The 24,158-nt window shown below is 46.5% G+C and overlaps 1 protein-coding gene across 2 annotated transcripts in view; it reads left to right on the top strand.

Moving 5' to 3' along the window:
• Positions 1-23,878, top strand: part of NR1I2 (nuclear receptor subfamily 1 group I member 2) — a 47,699-nt gene extending 23,821 nt beyond the window's left edge. For both annotated transcript variants that reach the window (XM_088463952.1, XM_088463953.1), the window contains 6 exons: positions 1,703-1,890; positions 5,298-5,440; positions 6,018-6,163; positions 10,672-10,788; positions 12,515-12,623; positions 18,633-23,878. In XM_088463952.1, coding sequence (XP_088320078.1) covers positions 1,703-1,890; positions 5,298-5,440; positions 6,018-6,163; positions 10,672-10,788; positions 12,515-12,623; positions 18,633-18,777 — 848 coding nt within the window. In that variant the 3' untranslated portion in view covers positions 18,778-23,878. The remainder of the gene's footprint in view (positions 1-1,702; positions 1,891-5,297; positions 5,441-6,017; positions 6,164-10,671; positions 10,789-12,514; positions 12,624-18,632) is intronic.
• The last annotated feature ends 280 nt before the right edge of the window (positions 23,879-24,158 follow it).

The following is a 24,158-nucleotide window of genomic DNA, read 5'->3' as shown; positions in this document are numbered from 1 at the left end:
TGTCTGTGCCATGTTCGGGTTCTCTGGCCCTGTAATGCCCATCTTCTGTCTCTGCCATGTTCGGGTTCTCTGGCCCTGTAATGCCCATCTTCTGTCTGTGCCATGTTTGGGTTCTCTGGCCCTGTAATGCCCATCTTCTGTCTGTGCCATGTTTGGGTTCTCTGTCCCTGTAATGCCCATCTTCTGTCTGTGCCATGTTTGGGTTCTCTGTCTCTGTAATGCCCATCTTCTGTCTGTGCCATGTTTGGGTTCTCTGTCCCTGTAATGCCCATCTCTTGTCTGTGCCATGTTTGGGTTCTCTGTCCCTGTAATGCCCATCTCTTGTCTGTGCCATGTTTGGGTTCTCTGTCCCTGTAATGCCCATCTTCTGTCTGTGCCATGTTTGGGTTCTCTGTCCCTGTAATGCCCATCTTCTGTCTGTGCCATGTTTGGGTTCTCTGTCCCTGTAATGCCCATCTTCTGTCTGTGCCATGTTTGGGTTCTCTGTCCCTGTAATGCCCATCTTCTGTCTGTGCCATGTTTGGGTTCTCTGTCCCTGTAATGCCCATCTTCTGTCTGTGCCATGTTTGGGTTCTCTGTAATGCCCATCTTCTGTCTGTGCCATGTTTGGGTTCTCTGGCCCTGTAATGCCCATCTTCTGTCTCTGCCATGTTCGGGTTCTCTGGCCCTGTAATGCCCATCTTCTGTCTCTGCCATGTTTGGGTTCTCTGTCCCTGTAATGCCCATCTTCTGTCTGTGCCATGTTTGGGTTCTCTGTCTCTGTAATGCCCATCTTCTGTCTGTGCCATGTTTGGGTTCTCTGTCCCTGTAATGCCCATCTCTTGTCTTTGCCATGTTTGGGTTCTCTGTCCCTGTAATGCCCATCTTCTGTCTGTGCCATGTTTGGGTTCTCTGTCCCTGTAATGCCCATCTTCTGTCTGTGCCATGTTTGGGTTCTCTGTCCCTGTAATGCCCATCTTCTGTCTGTGCCATGTTTGGGTTCTCTGTCCCTGTAATGCCCATCTTCTGTCTGTGCCATGTTTGGGTTCTCTGTCCCTGTAATGCCCATCTTCTGTCTGTGCCATGTTTGGGTTCTCTGTCTCTGTAATGCCCATCTTCTGTCTGTGCCATGTTTGGGTTCTCTGTCTCTGTAATGCCCATCTTCTGTCTGTGCCATGTTTGGGTTCTCTGTCTCTGTAATGCCCATCTTCTGTCTGTGCCATGTTTGGGTTCTCTGTCTCTGTAATGCCCATCTTCTGTCTGTGCCATGTTTGGGTTCTCTGTCCCTGTAATGCCCATCTCTTGTTTGTGCCATGTTTGGGTTCTCTGTCCCTGTAATGCCCATCTTCTGTCTGTGCCATGTTTGGGTTCTCTGTCCCTGTAATGCCCATCTTCTGTCTGCCATGTTCGGGTTCTCTGTCCCTGTAATGCCCATCTTCCGTCTGTGCCATGTTCGGGTTCTCTGTCCCTGTAATGCCCATCTTCTGTCTGTGCCATGTTCGGGTTCTCTGTCCCTGTAATGCCCATCTTCTGTCTGTGCCATGTTCGGGTCCTCTGTCCCTGTAATGCCCATCTTCTGTCTGTGCCATGTTTGGGTTCTCTGTCCCTGTAATGCCCATCTTCTGTCTGTGCCATGTTCGGGTGTTCATGTGACTTAGAATGCTCCCTTTAGATCTGGAGGTGAGACCCTCTCGTGTGTTTACCGGCTGTCTTTTGCTTGCAGTGATCATGTCTGACGAGGCAGTAAAGCTCAGGCGTTCTCTCATTAAGAAGAAACGAAAGTTATCCCAATTACCGCCCTTGTCTCCCCTCAGCAGCCTGACGGAGGAGCAGCAGACAGTGGTGGAGCATCTCGCAGAAGCGCACAAGAAGACCTTTGACTACAGCTTCACTTACTTCAAGAACTTCCGGGTACCAGTCTGAGAGAGGGGGGAGGCCTGTGGATGGGGGGAGAGGGAGGCCTGCGGATGGGGGGAGAGGGGAGAGGGGGGAGGCCTGCGGATGGGGGGAGAGGGGGGTTGGCCTGTGGAGGGGGAGAGGGGGGCGGCCTGTGGAGAGAGGGGAAGCCTGGGGAGAGGGGGGAGGCCTGCGGATGGGGGGAGAGGGAGGGAGGCCTGCCGATGGGGGGAGAGGGGGGAGGTCTGCGGATGGGGGGAGAGGGGGGAGGCCTGCGGATGGGGGGAGAGGGGGGTTGGCCTGTGGAGGGGGGAGAGGGGGGCGGCCTGTGGAGAGAGGGGAAGCCTAGGGAGAGGGGGGAGGCCTGCGGATGGGGAGAGAGGGAGGGGACCTGCGGATGGGGGGCAGAGGGAGGAGACCTGCAGATGGGAGAGAGGGGGTAGGCCTGCGGATGGGGGAGAGGTGGGAGGCCTGTGGATGGGGAGAGGGAGGAGGCCTGTGGATGGGGGGAGAGGGAGGAGGCCTGTGGATGGGTGGAGAGGGAGGAGGCCTGTGGATGGGTGGAGAGGGAGGAGGCCTGTGGATGGGGGAGAGGGAGGAGGCCTGTGGATGGGGGGAGAGGGAGGAGGCCTGTGGATGGGGGGAGAGGGAGGAGGCCTGTGGATGGGGGGAGAGGGAGGAGGCCTGTGGATGGGGGGAGAGGGAGGAGGCCTGCGGATGGGGAGAGGGGGGGAGGCCTGTGGATGGGGAGCGGGGGGGTGGCCTGCGGATGGGGGAGAGGGAGGAGGCCTGCGGATGGGGGAGAGGGAACATGCCGACAACTGTGACGTTCTGTTTTTTTTTTATATTGTGAATCAAACAACATTTAGGACAACATAACAGAAAACTTCAGCGTGCATAACTATTCACCCCCCTAAAGTCAGTACTTTGTGGAGCCATCTTTTGCGGCAATTACAGGTGCAAGTCACTTTGGATAAGTCTCTATGAGCTTGCCACATCTTGCCCCTGGGATTTCTGCCCATTCCTCAAGGCAAAACTGCTCCAGCTCCCTCATGTTGGATGGTTTCCGCTTGTGAACAGCAATCTTCAAGTCTGACCACAGATTCTCCATTGGATTGATATCTGGGCTATGACTCGGCCATTCCAACACATTTACATGTTTCCCCTTACACCACTGGAGTGTTGCTTTAGCAGTATGCTTCCGGTCATTGTCCTGCTGGAAGGTGAACCTCCGTCCCAGTCTCAAATCACAGGCAGACTGACACAGGTTTTGCTGAAGAATATCCCTGTATTTAGCACCATCCATCTTTCCCTCGACTCGAATCAGTTTCCCAGTCCCTGCTGCTGACAAACAACCCCCCAGTATTATGCTGCCACCACCATGTGTCACTGTGGGGATGGTGGTCTTGGGGTGATTGAATGTGTTGGGTTTGCACCAGACATAGCATTTTCCTTGGTGGCCGCAAAGTTCACTTTTAGTCTCATCTGACCAGAGCACCTTCCTCCATACATTTGGGGAGTCGCCCACATGCCTTTTGGCAAACTCAAATCGTGTCTTCTTATTTTTATCACTAAGTAATGGCTTTTTTCTGGCCACTCTTCCATAAAGCCCAGCTCTATGGAGTGTACGGCTTATTGTGGTCACAGGCACAGATACACCAGTCTCTGCTGTGGAACTATGCAGCTCCTTCGGGGTTACCTTTGGTCTCTGTGCTGCCTCTCTGATTAATGCCCTCCTTGCCCGGTCTGTGAGTTTTGGTGGGCGGCCCTCTCTTGGCAGGTTTGTTGTGGTACCATGTTCTCTCCATTTGATGATGATGGATTTGATGGTGCTCCGGGGGATCATCAAAGATTTTTTTTTTATAACCCCAGAATTGTACTTCTCAACAACTTTGTCCCTGACGTGTTTGGAGAGCTCCTTGGTCCTCATGGTGTGATGCCTCTTGCTTAGTGGTGTTGCAGCCTCTGGGCCTATCAGAAAAGGTGAGTTTATACTGACAGATCATGTGACACTTAGATGTCACACAGGTGGGCTTCATTTCACTAATTATGTGACTTCTGAAGGTAATTGGTTGCACCAGAACTTTTGAGGGGTTTCATAGCAAAGGGGGTGATTACATATGCACATGCCAATTTTCAGAATTTTATTTATAAAGATTCTTTTTTTAGATATATTTTTCTAATTTCACTTCACCAAATTTAGACTATTTTGTGCAGATCCATCACATAACATTCAGATAAAAAAGAAATAAATAAATTACAGGTTGTAATGGAACAAAAAAGGTAAAAATCCAACAAGGGGGGTGAATACTTTTGCAAGGCACTGTAACTGAATGTATTGTATGAATAGAGGAAGCGCAGGCAAGAGATGGATTTATATTTATATACGGATTGTAGTGTGATATTACCGAATGAATTGGCATTGCGAATTCAGGCAATATCACAGGGATTTACTATAAATCCCTTGCAGGGACAGAGCTTGCGATAAAGCTCCGTCCCTGCGGATCCCATCCGCACTCTAGTCGCGGTATTTTCTGAAAAAATACCGCGACTAAGAGCCCGCGCATGCGCTGGTTGACCACCGCTACTGCCCCCCCACTGGCGCTAAGCCCCGCCCCCCGCGATCGCGGACCCCCCCTTTCCCTTCATTACTTACCTGCATCCTCCAGGCCTCCGGTGATCTTCTCCGGGCTTCCCGATCAGGTGATCTCCCATACTGCACTGGGGCCCGATCACCTGATCATCGGGCCCCAGTGTACTATGGGAGGCCAGCTGACCGGAGAGGAGCCATCACCGGAGGCCCGATCACCGGTCCCTGGATTCAGGTAAGTAAAACAAACAAAAAAATGTTTAATTTTTTTTTTCTTTTTTTTTACAGCAATCAGCTTGCGGTCTGCTTAGACCACACAGCTAATTACTGGTACCGGCTCCCGCCTCTGCTCTCCCCGTCAGAGCAGAGTGGGAGCCCGGCAACCGAGGGAGACCCTGGATAACTCCACCTCCAGGTGGCGTTATTATCACAGGGCTTCCCCCGGTATTTTTTTACAATTTATTTTTAGTAACTCTGGTCGGATCACATTTCCCATTACAATTATGGGAAATGCGATCTGCTTTACTAAAAATAAGTGATACTGGGGGTTGGAGTAGAATTTTACTAATTCTACTCCAATTGCCCTGTAATAACTACAGGTGAAACTAAAATAATGTGAAAAGGGTGTGAAAACACAAAACAGCCTTTATCACTTTATTTTAGTACAAATAATGTTAATAAATAGAGCCCTAAGGTTGTTACCCCAGCAAATGTGGATTCATTAAGTCGTGAGTGTGGACCTGCAAACTCTCTCTATCCATATATATCTATATGTGTGTGTGTATATATATATATATATATAATAAAAAAAATTCTCATCCCGTGCTTCCAGCCAATCAGGCGGCACTCGGAACCAGCAGACCTCAGCCATCAGTCCTCTTCCAACGTCTATTTGATGCTACCTCATATATCTGACCTCTTCACCTACATGATCAAGGGCATCATCAATTTCGCCAAAATAATTCCCTATTTCAGGTACAGCAATCTCCCCCTCTGCCCATCACTGTGCCTGGTGTTTGCTATCCATGATACTTATGTTACTTATACAGTTTGTACTGGGATGCAGACTCCTCTCACTGCAGTCCTCCACTCCAGGCCCCTCGTCTGTGTGATCCCTATATTTAGCCCCCCCCCCCATCTGTGTAATTCCTATATTTAGGCACCCTGTCTGTGTAATCCCTGTATTTAGGCCCTCTGTCAGTGTAATCCCTATATTTAGGTCCCCTGTGAGTGTAATCCCTATATTTAGGTCCCCTGTCTGTGTGATCCCTATATTCAGGCCCCTACATCATGTGTGATCCCTATATTTAGGCCCCCAACCTGTGTGATCCATGTATTCAGGCCCCCCTGTCTGTGTGATCCCTATATTTAGTCCCCCCCGTCTGTGTGATCCCTATATTTAGGTCCCCTCTCTGTGTGATCCCTATATTTAGGTCCCCTCTCTGTGTGATCCCTATATTTAGGTCCCCTCTATGTGTGATCCCTATATTTAGGCCCCTGCCCCTGTGTGGCTGCAGTTACAGGCTGAGCCGCCTATGTGTGTAACCTACAGAGATCTGATCATCGAGGACCAGATTACTCTGCTGAAAGGTTGCGCCTTCGAGCTGTGTCTGATACGATTCAACACTGTGTTCAACTGTGAGACGCGCACCTGGTCGTGTGGGAATATCACGTATAATGTTGATGATATCGGCTTGGGTGAGTCTGAGCGCAGGTAACACCAGATGTATAGATGCATCAGGTTATTATCACATTATCTGTAAATGATCAGCAATATAAAACGCATACCCTGCTCCCTCCGCGGGCATCACGGAGTCCTTATCCGCTTTACTGATATCAAATAGTTACACACCCTAACGGATCCTGCCCCCTAGTGCCCCAATGACTTACTCCCCTAATACCTCATTGCCCCATCTGTCACTGTCCTCCCTCTTAAACTTTAATTTCCACCCTTAGCCTTGTGGCTCTCCCCCCGGATCCCACCTACTGCAGCAATATCTCCACCCCCCTAATCTTCCTGTATTCTGCATTTCTGTCCTTGTGGTGGTCTTCTCCTTATTTACTACCTGTAACTGTGCCATCACCCCACTGCCCTCCCGTTCCTCTGTGTCTCTCTGTCTTACCTCTCCCTGCTCTTATCTCTCACCATAACGTTACTTCTCCATTCAGCCACCTCTACTTCCTCCTCACCAGCCCTGGTGCCTACTCCTCCACATCTCCCATTTCACCCAATCCTTTCACCTCCCTCCACCCACAGCTCCCCTCCCTACTGTGCCCCTGGTCACCATACTAGCTATCATTCTAGCTCTGACACTTCCGCTTACCCTGTCCCTCCAATGACTCTCCCACTATTCCCACAGATGTTGCTGCTTCTTGATTTCTCTCACACTCTTCCTCCCTGAATGGACCTCTTCCCCCTTCTCACTCCAGTGGTCACGCTATTGTCCACCACCGTGACTTCCCTTCCCTCTCTCTGCTCATCGCCACATCTCCCCCTCCCGCTGCAATTACCCCTTTCCCAATACTACCCTTGTGCCCACAACCTTTGTGCCCTGGACCCTGGCAATTTATTCTGTCTTCCTTGACTGGCTACTATGCCCCATCTCCATCCTCTCCTGTCCTGACAAAGCTGTTTCCCTCCATAACTCCACCTTTTACTGCTGCCCTCGATTCTGTTGCCCCTGTGGTTACACTGCCCATCCTCAACCAATCCCGACAATCTAGGAAGACCTAAAAATGTTCCCGGACTGCAGAACAGCATTGGAGAAAATCCTGTTCACTCACTGTAATGATTGTCTCTCACAGCTTTGCTCTAGCTCCCTCCATACAGTCCTATATCTAATCTCTTGACTCCTCCCAGTCATCCCTTACCTCTGCCTCTACATGCTGTCCTCTCACTGTACTCTCTTACTGACCTGTGTTCTACTCACTCTACTCTTACCAGCTTACATTCTAACCACTGTACTCTCTTACTGACCTGTGTTCTACTCACTCTACTCTTACCAGCTTTCATTCTAACCACTGTACTCTCTTACTGACCTGTGTTCTACTCACTCTACTCTTACCAGCTTACATTCTAACCACTGTACTCTCTTACTGACCTGTGTTCTACTCACTCTATTCTTACCAGCTTACATTCTACCCACTGTACTCTCTTCCTGACCTGTGTTCTACTCACTCTACTCTTACCAGCTTACATTCTACCCACTGTACTCTCTTACTGACCTGCGTTCTACTCACTCTACTCTTACCAGCTTACATTCTAACCACTGTACTCTTACTGACCTGTGTTCTACTAACTCTACTCTTACCAGCTTTCATTCTAACCACTGTACACTCTCTTACTGACCTGTGTTCTACGCACTCTACTCTTACCAGCTTACATTCTACCCACTGTACTCTCTTCCTGACTTGTGTTCTACTCACTCTACTCTTACCAGCTTACATTCTAACCACTGTACTCTCTTACTGACCTGTGTTCTACTCACTCTACTCTTACCAGCTTACATTCTACCCACTGTACTCTCTTACTGACCTGCGTTCTACTCACTCTACTCTTACCAGCTTACATTCTACCCACTGTACTCTCTTACTGACCTGCGTTCTACTCACTCTACTCTTACCAGCTTACATTCTAACCACTGTACTCTTACTGACCTGTGTTCTACTAACTCTACTCTTACCAGCTTTCATTCTAACCACTGTACACTCTCTTACTGACCTGTGTTCTACGCACTCTACTCTTACCAGCTTACATTCTACCCACTGTACTCTCTTCCTGACTTGTGTTCTACTCACTCTACTCTTACCAGCTTACATTCTAACCACTGTACTCTCTTACTGACCTGTGTTCTACTCACTCTACTCTTACCAGCTTACATTCTACCCACTGTACTCTCTTACTGACCTGCGTTCTACTCACTCTACTCTTACCAGCTTACATTCTAACCACTGTACACTCTCTTACTGACCTGTGTTCTACGCACTCTACTCTTACCAGCTTACATTCTACCCACTGTACTCTCTTCGTGACCTGTGTTCTACTCACTCTACTCTTACCAGCTTACATTCTAACCACTGTACTCTTACTGACCTGTGTTCTACTCACTCTACTCTTACCAGCTTACATTCTACCCACTGTACTCTCTTACTGACCTGTGTTCTACTTACTCTACTCTTACCAGCTTACATTCTACCCACTGTACTCTCTTACTGACCTGTGTTCTACTTACTCTACTCTTACCAGCTTACATTCTACCCACTGTTCTCTCTTACTGACCTGTGTTCTACTCACTCTACTCTTACCAGCTTACATTCTAACCACTGTACTCTCTTACTGACCTGTGTTCTACTCACTCTATTCTTACTAGCTTACATTCTACCCAATGTACTCTCTTACTGACCTGTGTTCTACTCACTCTACTCTTACCAGCTTACATTCTAACCACTGTACTCTCTTACTGACCTGTGTTCTACTCACTCTATTCTTACTAGCTTACATTCTACCCACTGTACTCTTACTGACCTGTGTTCTACTCACTCTACTCTTACCAGCTTACATTCTAACCACTGTACTCTCTTCCTGACCTGTGTTCTACTCACTCTACTCTTACCAGCTTACATTCTACCCACTGTACTCTCTTACTGACCTGTGTTCTACTCACTCTATTCTTACTAGCTTACATTCTACCCAATGTACTCTCTTACTGACCTGTGTTCTACTCACTCTATTCTTACCAGCTTACATTCTACCCACTGTACTCTTACTGACCTGTGTTCTACTCTCTACTCTTACCAGCTTACATTCTAACCACTGTACTCTTACTGACCTGTGTTCTACTCACTCTATTCTTACTAGCTTACATTCTACCCCTGTACTCTCTTACTGACCTGTGTTCTACTCATTCTACTCTTACCAGCTTACATTCTACCCAATGTACTCTCTTACTGACCTGTGTTCTACTCACTCTACTCTTACCAGCTTACATTCTAACCACTGTACTCTCTTACTGACCTGTGTTCTACTCAATCTACTCTTACCAGCTTACATTCTAACCCCTGTACTCTCTTACTGACCTGTGTTCTACTCATTCTACTCTTACCAGCTTACATTCTAACCACTGTACTCTCTTACTGACCTGTGTTCTACTCAATCTACTCTTACCAGCTTACATTCTAACCCCTGTACTCTCTTACTGACCTGTGTTCTGCTCAATCTACTCTTACCAGCTTACATTCTAACCCCTGTACTCTCTTACTGACCTGTGTTCTGCTCACTCTACTCTTACCAGCTTACATTCTACCCACTGTACTCTTCCTGACCTGTGTTCTACTCACTCTACTCTTACCAGCTTACATTCTACCCACTGTACTCTTACTGACCTGTGTTCTACTCACTCTATTCTTACTAGCTTACATTCTACCCACTGTACTCTTACTGACCTGTGTTCTACTCACTCTACTCTTACCAGCTTACATTCTAACCACTGTACTCTCTTACTGACCTGTGTTCTACTCAATCTACTCTTACCAGCTTACATTCTAACCCCTGTACTCTCTTACTGACCTGTGTTCTACTCATTCTACTCTTACCAGCTTACATTCTACCCAATGTACTCTCTTACTGACCTGTGTTCTACTCACTCTACTCTTACCAGCTTACATTCTAACCACTGTACTCTCTTACTGACCTGTGTTCTACTCAATCTACTCTTACCAGCTTACATTCTAACCCCTGTACTCTCTTACTGACCTGTGTTCTACTCATTCTACTCTTACCAGCTTACATTCTAACCACTGTACTCTCTTACTGACCTGTGTTCTACTCAATCTACTCTTACCAGCTTACATTCTAACCCCTGTACTCTCTTACTGACCTGTGTTCTGCTCACTCTACTCTTACCAGCTTACATTCTACCCACTGTACTCTCTTACTGACCTGTTGTACTCACTCTATTCTTACTAGCTTACATTCTACCCAATGTACTCTCTTACTGACCTGTGTTCTACTAATTCTATTCTTACTAGCTTACATTGTACCCACTGTACTCTCTTACTGACCTGTGTTCTACTCACTCTACTCTTACCAGCTTACATTCTAACCACTGTACTCTCTTACTGACCTGTGTTCTACTCACTCTACTCTTACCAGCTTACATTCTAACCACTGTACTCTCTTACTGACCTGCTCTTTTCTGTTCCATCAGCCGGATTCCATCAGCTGTTTGTGGAGCCGTTGGTTCGGTTTCATTGTATGCTGAAGAAGCTGAATTTGCACACGGAGGAGTATGCCCTGATGCAGGCCATCTCTCTCTTCTCGGCAGGTAACATCTGGCCCGGTCTATGATTTGGGCTCAGCCTATGTGGAGAGTCTGTGGAAATGAGGTGGCTGTGGGACATGTAACCATAGATCTGCCCTTACAGACCTCTCAGAATCTGCTTCTGCAGCTGAACATCCATAATGGTCACAGACAGAAGCAGATGGGAGACTCTCGTGTGTTCCCTGTGTGACCGGAGGAGACGCTGACACTTTGACTTGTGCTAAGAGATCCCATTAAGTGAATTTCAGAAACTCCATTATACTGTAAATGTAACAGGACAATGTTGTGTTGCACCTACAGGGAGTTATTTACACTCTTTGCGTCCTGTCCCATCTGTGCTCCCATGATCTGTAGACTGGTATTCACTCATCTGTGGTGAGAGGACACGTGAATTACATGCGTGCTATTATAGCATACCTGTATAATCACATGTTTAGGAGTCTCCACTCCGGAGGGGCTCAGAGCCTTTATTTCATGTTAGAGGGCAGAACCTCTTTTGTCTTTGTTATCAGATAGCCTCAGCCTCCACTTTTAATCACAGATTGTTAGACCCCCACTGTGGCTTGGGGTATCAGGCATTCCCTCTTACCGTTAGTGACCGCCTGTCACTGTCTCCAGCCACTGCGCAGTGGGCGGGTATGTAGCTGCCACCACTAAACTCCTACCATCGGCATTTGGAACCGCTTACTGCTGTGCATGCGTCGACCAGCTGTGGCCACACCTCCTGTTTGGTGTCGGCTTATATACACCGATCCCTCACAGTGGAGCAGGCTCTGTGCGGTAGCTGGCAGAGGGCTTGAACTTGGAGACCCTTGGCTCAATCCAGAACAGCCGGAGAACTGAATAGCGTTTCACGCAATTCTGTTGGTCGCAGGATTCAGATGCAGTCGTAAGGCAAAGATGTTTATTGCTCAATTGTCTTTAAAAAGACCCTTCCCCTTAGCTTCAAGGGGTACAGCATACAGAGATGTTACAGCAGTCTTGTTAAAAAGATACACACAACCCAGGCTGGCAGGCCTGGTATATATGTCACTCTAATACACATTACCACAGGGGGTAAATCCGCCCTGTGTTCCTTTTAGCCAATCATGTTGGCTCACAAAATATAAATAAACACATCTTACATTTTAAAGATACATAATTTCCTCTTCACCACCCAAAAAACTGTTGGTTTTAGCATATACTGTTTCTGAACAGGTAAATATAATGCACATTTTCAATGGCACTCGTCCTCCCACATGTCTATGACTAAACCAGTTTGGACTTTCCGAGTCTTAAAACCTTCTAAGTTCTTACACACAAACACATGGCTTTCCCCACACTTGCTGGGTATTGTACATAGACACACACAGGAGACCTCTGCATTACACATCAATGACAGTGCTGTAAACGAAGGTTTGGTCACTACATCAGGATAAGTAACATATCACTAGGAGGTGAGAGTAACACAAAACAGCTTATAAAGGTATAGCCTATGCACTTATAAGCAATGTATAAGTACATTTCCACATCTGCGCACAGCACATTGAATGACATGTTCTCGAACACATTACTTATACATTCGCAGTACGTGGCGCACTGCGCCTTAAGGTCCCTTTTAAAAATGGTGCCGCGGCATGAGGGTTAATCCCTTCAGTGCCGCGGCAGCCATTTTAATCACGTGTGGTCGGGCTCCGGCCACAGTCTATAAATGGTGACTTGTGTCTTATCGCTTCTCTCTGTCTTCCAGACCGGCCGGGGGTCTGCGACCACAAGACCATCGACAGATTCCAGGAGCACTTTGCGTTAATTCTCATGTCTTACATAGAGAGTAAGCGAACGCCGCCCTGTGAAAGCAGGTGAGTCTGGTGATGGGTGTCTGAGCATAGAGAGCCATTTCCAGCAGAGCTTGCGATCTAAGTGACGGCTGGCGAGGCAGATATAAAGGATAGATACTTGTGATATATAGCTAGATGTAATATAATCCTATATAGACCAATTTCACCTCTGTTTACATAGTGAATTAAACATGAGCAGACTGTCCTGGTTCTCCATATACCAGCACCTGGCTGGTATACGGAGACCATATACCGTATACGGAGACTGTATACCGTATACCAGCACCTGGCTGGTAAGGAGCCGGCAGCAATCATTGTACCGTACAGTAAGTAACTAGGATCTGCCGCCATACAAAGTCTAGCACCTGTCAGACCTTATGGCCCTAATAATGGGCTACACTATGCTTCTCCCACCGAGGGTTTTAGGTCTTACCGTATATTGTCCCGAAGTGATATTCCTACCAGCGCACGGAGACGCCGCAGATCCGGCTAACTGCAGCCCAAAACTTTCCATGTTTACCAGAAATAAAATTCCCATAGAGAGTAGAACTGGCGGCCCGCGCGGGTACTGGGGACATTTACAGCTGGATGTATTTGCGTTTAAAATATATAATATGATGAGTGGCGTGTATTGGCGTATCTACAATTTGGAATTGCATACGTGTTACGGTGCCCGTGTTCTGAGCACCACAACTAGTACTGCAGGACTGATTTCTTAATAAACATGGCGGGGGACGGAACAGGACATACGAGATGTGACCGTCAATGAAAGACTGGTGGCGGTCACATTCCATACGGCAACGTAAGGTAACTGGTTAGAGGATAATTAAGGGTTTATTTACGAAGCGTCGGAGTGTAAAACACGGAGCTTCTGATCGTGTTTATACCCGGTATTTAAAAGGGCAAAGCATTTGCTAGCAAGAGACTGCTTGGAAAAGTATTGCCCTTTTGATCATGGCCATTCCCAATATTTAAAAGCACCAGGTTTTACAATCCAACGCTTCGTAAATGAGCCCCTTAAAGTTTACCAAAGGTTTACAATGCGGTACCCTGGACAGCAGCGCCAGGCCGTACCCTGGACAGCAGCGCCAGGCCGTACCTTGGACAGCAGCGCCAGGCTGTCTGCCTCTCTTCTGCACCACGAGTGGTTTTGGGGGAGCCGTAATTGTTTCTTCAACTTTTGCTGGATTGTAAAGTCTTTACCAAGGCGATAGATACACAATAATGTCCCCCAAACATACAGACACACACTCACACGGGCTTTATTTTCCCACGTTCCCTGTGGAAAATATTTTACATTGTTGTATCACTTGTGGCCTGTACTGGTTCACATGCGGTCTAAACTGGTTCACGTGCAGTGTATACAGGTTAGTGTATGTATGTATATATATATATATATATATATATATATATATATATATATATATATATATGGAAAGTATTCACAGCGCGTCACTTTTTCCACATTTTGTAATGTTACAGCCTTATTTCAAAATGGAATAAATTCTTTTTTTGTCCTCAAAATTCTACACATAATGACAATGTGTAAAAAGTTTTTTTGAGAATTTAGCAAATTTAAGAAAAAACACACTAAGAAATCACATGTACATAAGTAATCACAGCCTTTGCCATGAAGCTCAAAATTGAGCTCAGGTGCATCCTGTTTCCACTGATCATCCTTGAGATGTTCCTACAGCTTAATTGGAGTCCATCTGTGGTGAAGTCAGTTTATTGGACATGATTTTGAAAGGCATACACCTGTCTATAAAAGGTCCCACACTTGACAGTGCGTCAGAGCACAAACCAAGCATGAAGTCCAAGGAATTGTCTGTAGACTTCCGAGACAGGATTGTCTCGAGGCACAAATCTGGGGAAGGGTACAGGAAAATATCTTCTGCTTTGAAGGTCCCAATGAGCACAGTGGCCTTCATCATCCATAAATGGAAGACGTTCGGAACCACCAGAACTCTTCCTAGAGTTGGCCGGCCGTCTAAACTGAGCGATTGGGGGAGAAGGGTCCTAGTCAGGGAGGTGTCCAAGAACCCGATGGTCACTCTGTCAGAGCTACAGCATTCCTCTGTGGAGAGACGAGAACCTTCCAGAAAGACACACATCTCTGCAGCAATCCACCAATCAGGCCTTTATGGTAGAGTGGCCAGACGGAAGCCACTCCTTAGTAAAAAGCACATGGCAGCCCACCTGGAATTTGCCAAAATGCACCTGAAGGACTCTCAGACAATGAGAGACAAAGATTGAACTCTTTGGCGTGAATGTCAGGCGTTTTGTTTGGAGGAAACCAGGCACCGCTCATCACCAGGCCAATGCCATCCCTACAGTGAAGCATGGAGGTGGCAGCATCAGGTTGTGGGGATGTTTTTCAGCGGCAGGAACTGGGAGAATAGTCAGGATAGAGAGAAAGATGAATGCAGCAATGTACAGAGACATCCTGGATGAAAACCTGCTCCAGAGCGCTCCTGACCTCAGACTGGGGTGACTGTTAATCTTTCAGCCGGACAACGACCCTAAGCACACAGCCAAGATATCATAGGAGTGGCTTCAGGACAACTCTGTGAATGTCCTTGAGTGGCCCAGCCAGAGCCCAGACTTGAATCCGATTGAACATCTCTGGAGAGACCTGAAAATGTCTGTGCACCGACGCTTACCATCCAACCTGATGGAGCTGGAGAGGTGCTGCAAAGAGGAATGGCCGAAACTGCCCAAAGATAGGTGTGCCAAGCTTGTGGCATCATATTCAAAAAGACTTGAGGCTGTAATTGCTGCCAAAGGTGCATCAACAAAGTATTGAGCAAAGGCTGTGATTACTTCTGTACGTGTCATTTCTTACTATTCTTAGTTCTGTTTTTTTTTAATTTTTTTAATATTAAATTTGCAAAAATCTCAAAATTTTTTTTACACGTTGTCATTATGTGGGGTATTGTGTGTAGGATTTTGAGGAGAAAAATGAATTTATTCCATTTTGGAATAAGCCTGTAACATAAAATGTGGGAAAAGTTACACGCTGTGAATACTTTCCGGATGCAGTATATATATATGCTGCTTCTGGAGCTCTGAGCTCCATGTGTGCGCTGTGCAGGTTGCTGTTGATGCTGCCACTATGAAGGATAAGGTGATGTTAACACGTCCATATCCTCATTGTGCCAGGCAGCGTTTCTGATACAGTATGTTGAACATACATATGATTTTGACATCTATAAACTTGTGATTTGAAAGACACCAGTCTTGAAAAAGGTCATAAATTGGACCGAAACGTCGACACAACCAAATACGGTGTCTGACTTTAACGTCTAAAAGTTTTTTGAAGACAAAAGGTCTCAATAAAATCAATAATTTTTAAGTGAGTGCCTTCATCTGAGAAATTCACAGATATTTCTTATATTTTGGAACCCAAGGGTTTGGAGAGCACCCTGAACATATAACTTTTTAAGGTGTGAGTGCAGTATATATATATATATATATATATATATATATATATATAATTAGATTAATTAAACCGCAGGACCTAAGTAGTAACGCCATGTTATGTCGAGAACGCAACTTTATTTTGTGTGTTTGTATAATGGTAATGTGGCAGGCTGTGTGTGTGTGTGTGTGTGTGTATAATGGTAATGTGGCAGGCTGTGTGTGTGTGTATAATGGTAATGTGGCAGGCTGTGTGTGTATAATGGTAATGTGGCAGGCTGTGTGTGTGTGTGTGTGTGTGTGTGTGTATATAATGGTAATGTGGCAGGCTGTGTGTGTGTGTATATAATGGTAATGTGGTAGGCTGTGTGTGTGTGTGTGTGTGTGTGTGTATGTATAATGGTAATGTGGCAGGCTGTGTGTGTGTATATAATGGTAATGTGGCAGGCTGTGTGTGTGTGTGTATAATGGTAATGTGGCAGGCTGTGTGTGTATATAATGGTAATGTGGCAGGCTGTGTGTGTGTGTATAATGGTAATGTGGCAGGCTGTGTGTGTGTGTATATAATGGTAATGTGACAGGCTGTGTGTGTGTGTGTGTGTGTATAATGGTAATGTGGCAGGCTGTGTGTGTGTGTGTATATAATGGTAATGTGGCAGGCTGTGTGTGTGTATATAATGGTAATGTGGCAGGCTGTGTGTGTGTGTATAATGGTAATGTGGCAGGCTGTGTGTGTGTGTATAATGGTAATGTGGCAGGCTGTGTGTGTGTGTATAATGGTAATGTGGCAGGCTGTGTGTGTGTGTATAATGGTAATGTGGCAGGCTGTGTGTGTATATAATGGTAATGTTGCAGGCTGTGTGTGTGTGTATAATGGTAATGTGGCAGGCTGTGTGTGTGTGTGTGTGTGTGTGTATATATATATAATGGTAATGTGGCAGGGTGTGTGTGTGTGTGTGTATATAATGGTAATGTGGCAGGGTGTGTGTGTATAATGGTAATGTGGCAGGCTGTGTGTGTGTGTATATAATGGTAATGTGGTAGGCTGTGTGTGTGTGTGTGTATAATGGTAATGTGGCAGGCTGTGTGTGTGTGTATAATGGTAATGTGGCAGGCTGTGTGTGTGTGTATAATGGTAATGTGGCAGGCTGTGTGTGTGTGTATATAATGGTAATGTGACAGGCTGTGTGTGTGTGTATAATGGTAATGTGGTAGGCTGTGTGTGTGTGTGTGTGTGTGTGTGTGTGTGTATAATGGTAATGTGGCAGGCTGTGTGTGTGTGTGTATAATGGTAATGTGGCAGGCTGTGTGTGTGTGTATAATGGTAATGTGGCAGGCTGTGTGTGTATATAATGGTAATGTTGCAGGCTGTGTGTGTGTGTATAATGGTAATGTGGCAGGCTGTGTGTGTGTGTGTGTGTGTATATATATAATGGTAATGTGGCAGGGTGTGTGTGTATAATGGTAATGTGGCAGGCTGTGTGTGTGTGTATATAATGGTAATGTGGTAGGCTGTGTGTGTGTGTGTGTGTGTATAATGGTAATGTGGCAGGCTGTGTGTGTGTGTATAATGGTAATGTGGCAGGCTGTGTGTGTGTGTGTGTGTGTGTGTGTATAATGGTAATGTGGTAGGCTGTGTGTGTGTGTGTGTGTGTGTGTGTGTGTGTGTGTGTGTGTGTGTGTGTATAATGGTAATGTGGCAGGCTGTGTGTGTGTGTGTGTGTGTGTGTGTGTATATACCATTATATACACACACAGCCTGCCACATTACCATTATACACACACACACAGCCTGCCACATTACCATTAATGTGGCAGGCTGTGTGTGTGTGTGTGTGTATAATGGTAATGTGGCAGGCTGTGTGTGTGTGTATAATGGTAATGTGGCAGGCTGTGTGTATATAATGGTAATGTGGCAGGCTGTGTGTGTGTGTATAATGGTAATGTGGCAGGCTGTGTGTGTATATAATGGTAATGTGGCAGGCTGTGTGTGTGTGTGTGTATAATGGTAATGTGGCAGGCTGTGTGTGTATATAATGGTAATGTGGCAGGCTGTGTGTGTGTGTATAATGGTAATGTGGCAGGCTGTGTGTGTGTGTATAATGGTAATGTGGCAGGCTGTGTGTGTGTGTATAATGGTAATGTGGCAGGCTGTGTGTGTGTGTGTGTGTGTGTGTGTGTGTGTGTGTGTGTGTGTGTGTGTGTGTGTGTGTATAATGGTAATGTGGCAGGCTGTGTGTGTGTGTGTGTATAATGGTAATGTGGCAGGCTGTGTGTGTGTGTGTGTGTGTGTGTGTATAATGGTAATGTGGCAGGCTGTGTGTGTGTGTGTGTATAATGGTAATGTGGCAGGCTGTGTGTGTGTATAATGGTAATGTGGCAGGTTGAAAAACCTCTCCCTAACGCCAAGTTTGCACTGCAGCGTTCTGTAGTTTGTGTGTGTGTTGGGGGAGGGTCAGTAGTAGGAATGGGTACTTTGGATCTCCTCGCTCTCTGTGGATGGAATCTGGTCCTGGCGCATGCTTAGTTTACTATGTAATAGAATATTTGTACCATGTTACTGCCTCTGCTTTTGTTTTTTATATATATATTTCTTTTTTATTATTCCAGGTTCCTTTATGCGAAGATCATGGAATGTCTGACGGAGCTGCGCAGCATAAACGACGAGCATAGTAAGCAGCTCCTGCAAATCTGGGACATTCAGCCGGACTACACCCCCCTAATGCGGGAGGTCTTCAGCAGCCTGCCCGAGTGACTCCGCCTACAGGCTTTCCTACAGTACAGTAGTCATTCCAGCAGCCTGCCCGAGTGACTCCGCCTACAGGCTTTCCTACAGTACAGTAGTCATTCCAGCAGCCTGCCCGAGTGACTCCGCCTACAGGCTTTCCTACAGTACAGTAGTCATTCCAGCAGCCTGCCCGAGTGACTCCGCCTACAGGCTTTCCTACAGTACAGTAGTCATCTCAGCAGCCTGCCCGAGTGACTCCGCCTACAGGCTTTCCTACAGTACAGTAGTCATTCCAGCAGCCTGCCCCAGTGACGCCGCCTACAGGCTCTCCTACAGTACAGTAGTCATTCCAGCAGCCTGCCCGAGTGACTCCGCCTACAGGCTCTCCTAGAGTACAGTAGTCATCTCAGCAGCCTGCCCGAGTGATGCTGCCTACAGGCTCTTTTACAGTACAGTAGTCATCTCAGTAGCCTGCCCGAGTGACGCCGCCTATAGGGTCTTTTACAGTACAGTAGTCATCTCAGCAGCCTGCCCGAGTGACGCTGCCTACAGGCTTTCCTACAGTACAGTGGTCATTCCAGCAGCCTGCCCGAGTGACGCTGCCTACAGGCTCTCCTACAGTACAGTAGTCATCTCAGTTGTTCTGCCATCTCATCTCGGTATCAGCCCAGCTAAGTGTCTGTCCATTCAGGGAGTGTTATGCTGGGTGTATGGAAGTTTAGGTCCCCTGGCCAGTTGATGGATTTGCATACCGGCACCAGGGAACGTCCAGCTGCTGCTGACACTACAGGTTCTGATAGATGAACGCTGTAGCTTTCTGGGGTCGGGTTCTGGAACAGGATGTTTACAGACATTTCACAATTTCAGATTTAATTGTCATTTACAACAAAGAACAGGGAGCAAAATCTCAGGACAGACATATATCAGGGAAACACAGGATCCACCCCAGTCTGGATCTACAGGGACTAATCCCATCTTCACTGACTCTACCACGTGGTAATAACTTAAGACACCTCTTCAGGGACCACAAGTAATCAGCGGTCTCACGTATGGGACATATAGAGCCCGTGACCATAAAATGCACATAAACCGACCGACCAAGATGCAGATCTGACCCAGTTCAGGCGCCTGGCACTGTGCGCTCCCGATACAGGCGCCTGGCACTGTGCGCTCCCGATACAGGCGCCTGGCACTGTGCGCTCCCGATACAGGCGCCTGGCACTGTGCGCTCCCGATACAGGCGCCTGGGAGCTATATAGGGACCAGTTCCAGTAGCGTTGTCCTTACTGAGGAGTATTCTCAAAACTGGTGACGATGGTCCTATCTGTGTAAGAAAACCTATATTTCTCAGAGAGCGCTTAATTATCTTATTTATTTAAAGATTTAAGAACATCACACGGTAAGATACCAGCATTAGAAATCATCAAATGTTAAAACATTCTCATATAAATCAGACAAACTCCCGTAATAGCGTTTTTAGGAATAGGAAATAATGTGTCATTATTGTATCGGTTCATTACATCGCTCGTAGCAGCTAATACACCATTAAGGGAGTTTGTCTGATTTATGTAAAGAGAATGTTTTCACATTTGATGATTTCTAATGCTGATATTTTACTATGTGTTATTATTAAATCTTGAAATAAATCTGATAACTAAGCGCTCTCTCTGAGAACTATATACGTTTTAGTGTATGTATAAGTAACCAGCGCTTTCATTGGGAGCGGCTTTTTTGATAAGTGATCATTTAGCCGAATTCAATTCAGTGCGATGTTGAATAGTCGCGGCAGGAGCTCCCGCAGCTATCCAATAACCTGCGCTGTTTGGGCGGCTTAAGGATTTTCTCTGACAAAAGGGCTGGGTGCGCAGCTGTTAGCACCGCGCTAAGCTGGAAAACAGCTGCGCGTCCGGCACTTTAATCGGAGAATGCTGGCTACCGCGCCTTAACAACCGGTATTCTCAGACTTAACCAATTCCTGACAACGCTAACAGCGCTTTGATTTGAACAGCGGCTATTCAACATCGCGCTGAATTGACTTCGGCCCATCGAGAGTTAAGAATGACTGATTACTATTTGTGCGCCTGAGTTTATATAATTTGTATATTCAGTAAGGAAACAAAATACAAAACTAAACTCTTCTATATTATTTATTCTACTTTTTACCCTCATTTCTCAGAGCAGAACGGTAAATGTCTGAATTTCCCATTCTTGATGATTATCTAACGGTTTTATGTATGAAACGCAGAATTATATGTAAAAAAAATAAGCTAGGACTGATTTCTTATAATGTTCTGTCTCGTTTCCAACTATCCCTCGCTGTAATGTGGTGATCTGTGACTCTTCTCCGCCATGCTCAGTAGGATATCTTTGTGCAGGAACAGAGAAGGGTTTATGGACTCCTGGTCGGGGTCCCACCAATGTACAACTGAAAGGAAGAAACCAGTTTGTGTATCAGCAATGGGGCAGGTATGCGTCCTATATTTGTGTTACAATTATCTTACCTCATCCATTACCTCTACCTCAGGAATAGGAGCTCCAGCCCAGACATGGCCCCTGCGTCGTGTGAGCAGGGGGCCGGCCACTGGCTGGAGATCCCAAAGTCTTACCGACAGGGAAACCAGCCGACCGTTGCCAAACGCATTTCTCCTGTTTTTAGCTTTACAATAATTATATATTATATAGTGTAATGTGTGTGTCTGTGTGTGTGTGTATATACACATAGACAAACACATTACTATACATGTATGTATGTGTGTGTGTCAGCAGGTCCATGCTTAGGGCAATGTAGGCCGCTACGGTCCACGTCAAGATGTGTGTGGTGATTTTTTGGTTTTGCGTGTGAAACAGAACGGTGTGCGTCTTGCGCAAATGACAAAGGCAGCACTAAGCACAGGTTACCTTTACACCCTATAGCTCCATCATTACCGCTGCCCCTCGCGGTTCTCTCCCTCGTTTACTCCGTTGTGACCCCCTTTTCACGTATCATACAGCGGGTGACAGGGAGCGTGGGGGCTGCCTGTATCTAATGTGCCAAATATGTTTTAATGAAATCATTGTAAAATGCATTTTAGGCGCACAAATATATATAATATGGATTACGGCGTAGTTGAATCCGCTACAATCTCATGACGCCGCCTCATTTCCGCCACCTCTGCCGCGCTGTGAGTGTCCTTTTATTTTGTGCTGCTAAAGTTCTCGGAGGCCTCGGACAAGTTAGTGGTCACCGTCCTGTATGCGCCATCTCCACCCCCTTCCTGGTGATGGCGTTCTCCTGCCATGTTTGCCTATAGGAACCCCTCACACACACACAATCCCATGGAGCAGAAATGCGCTTCTGTCAGCTCGCCGTACAATTACATCCGCCTCCTACACATGTGCGCAGGGCAGGCAGGAGTACCGCTGGCATGAAAGTGCACCATCGCCTACATAGAGCAGAGACGCCATTCTGTGCCTCGTGCCTCATGGATGTCTCTAATTCCGGGGGAATTGATGGCCTGCATTCAGCTCGTACCATGGCGGCATCTACGGTGCGTAGGTGACGGGTAACCGGTAGATGCCTCTTTGCGTATGGCTGAAATCTCTTCCCCGGTGGAACTGGCTGGAGATCTGTGAGGGATCTTTGCAGATCAAGTTTATGTTTTATTTTGTACTGTTCCAGATGGAGATAAATCTCAGGAATATTAATGTCACCGAGCGCAGGACACGCAGTGTTACATAGCCAGATATGATTGTACGTACGTATGTGTGTGTATATGTGATGTATAGAGGTCAGAGCACGGCTGTGATTGTCATTATAGTGGTGTTATATGTAGTGACTCTGGCAGGAGGCCTGTTGGTTGCATATTGTGACTTGTTATATTGTGATATTGATTTAATCATCATTGAGGTGATGACAGACACAGGCGGCCGCGTCCACATCCTACTGAGAATATGGCGCAGGGATTGGCTGAGCAGAGTTAAATATTGCGCAAAAATAAGACTCCCCGCTAATACCCATATCGCGGCTTACACTGCTGTGCTCCAGATCTACTTACAGACCGCGACGTTACTGCGCTGTAATACGGGGGAGGAAACCGGTTTGGGGAAGGACTTGTCTATATTGGCTGCTCTGTGTTTAGAAGTGGATTTTGGTTGCTCTGTTGTTTTCCCCCATGTGAGTGTGTTGTGGGACCTAGATGTGATAGATATATGTGTAATGTATATTTCTTAGGTGACTCTGAGAACGGCCGCAGAGATAGGAGCTTCCCAATGAGCCTATCCCTCCGACGCAGTGTCGCCATCGTATAGTACAATAAAACGCTGTATTGTGCGGGTGCAATAATCCTCATTTCTTTAGTAGAAAGGGCAGATCTCCCCCACTCTGGCGCACTGAGCCGTAACGCAGAAACGCCTGTCCCTGGCGTGCGGGAACCTCATTTACGCCTTCACTTTTACGCTTTATTTCTAGGTTTTGTATTTTAACGTCTTATTTTTAAACCAGAATATTTAATGCTTTTTATTTTTTTGTATCCGGTTGATACTGTGACAGTAAATGCTCCTATAGATTCAGTGCTCTGAGTATATATTTACTGTGCCCTATATACCTGGCCAGACATTTCTCTGCTGATTGCATCGGAGTGAGGAAAACCTGATATACTGTACGGTTCTACCACAGAGATTCCCTTTCACCATGAGAAGCATTATATAAATATATGAACGTAACATGAAATATTTTTAAAGGCGATACTGTAATATAGGATGAGCCATACGGCGCTGGAGGGATTATATGTATATTCTGTATTGTATTAGGGACTAGGATGCAGAAAGTGCCTCATGCCTCAGTGACCCCGCTGCTTCCATGTGCACTGGGAGGCTGGATACTGGGTCAGGCATGATTGGAGGGAAGAGTCTCCAGTCTCTGGGCAGTGACCAGACGTAGCCCAATCACATCAGCAGATGTTAGTACATAACGCTCTCCGCAGACGCATTGGGGGAAATAAGAAATGAAAGTGATGTAAACAGTCGGTGATATAATAATAATAAGTACAATACATGGAATCTCAATGTTCTCTCCCAGTAACATTTATTTTATATTTCTGTCATTGTTAATAAAAGCTCTGTGTGTAATCCAGACGTTCTGTGCATCACATTGTAATAACCAAGGGCGCCGGTGCTAGCTCTGTAATAACCAAGGGCGCCGGTGCTAGCTCTGTAATAACCAAGGGCGCCGGTGCTAGCTCTGTAATGACAACCAAGGGCGCCGGTGCTAGCTCTGTAATAACCAAGGGCGCCGGTGCTAGCTCTGTAATGACAACCAAGGGCGCCGGTGCTAGCTCTGTAATGACAACCAAGGGCGCCGGTGCTAGCTCTGTAATGACAACCAAGGGCGCCGGTGCTAGCTCTGTAATGACAACCAAGGGCGCCGGTGC

The sequence above is a fragment of the Taudactylus pleione genome, unplaced genomic scaffold (assembly GCF_031769625.1).
Source record: "Taudactylus pleione unplaced genomic scaffold, aTauple2 ptg001518l, whole genome shotgun sequence".
In the NCBI taxonomy this organism is placed as follows: Eukaryota; Metazoa; Chordata; class Amphibia; order Anura; family Myobatrachidae; genus Taudactylus; species Taudactylus pleione.
This window is presented reverse-complemented; position numbering and strand designations above follow the sequence as displayed.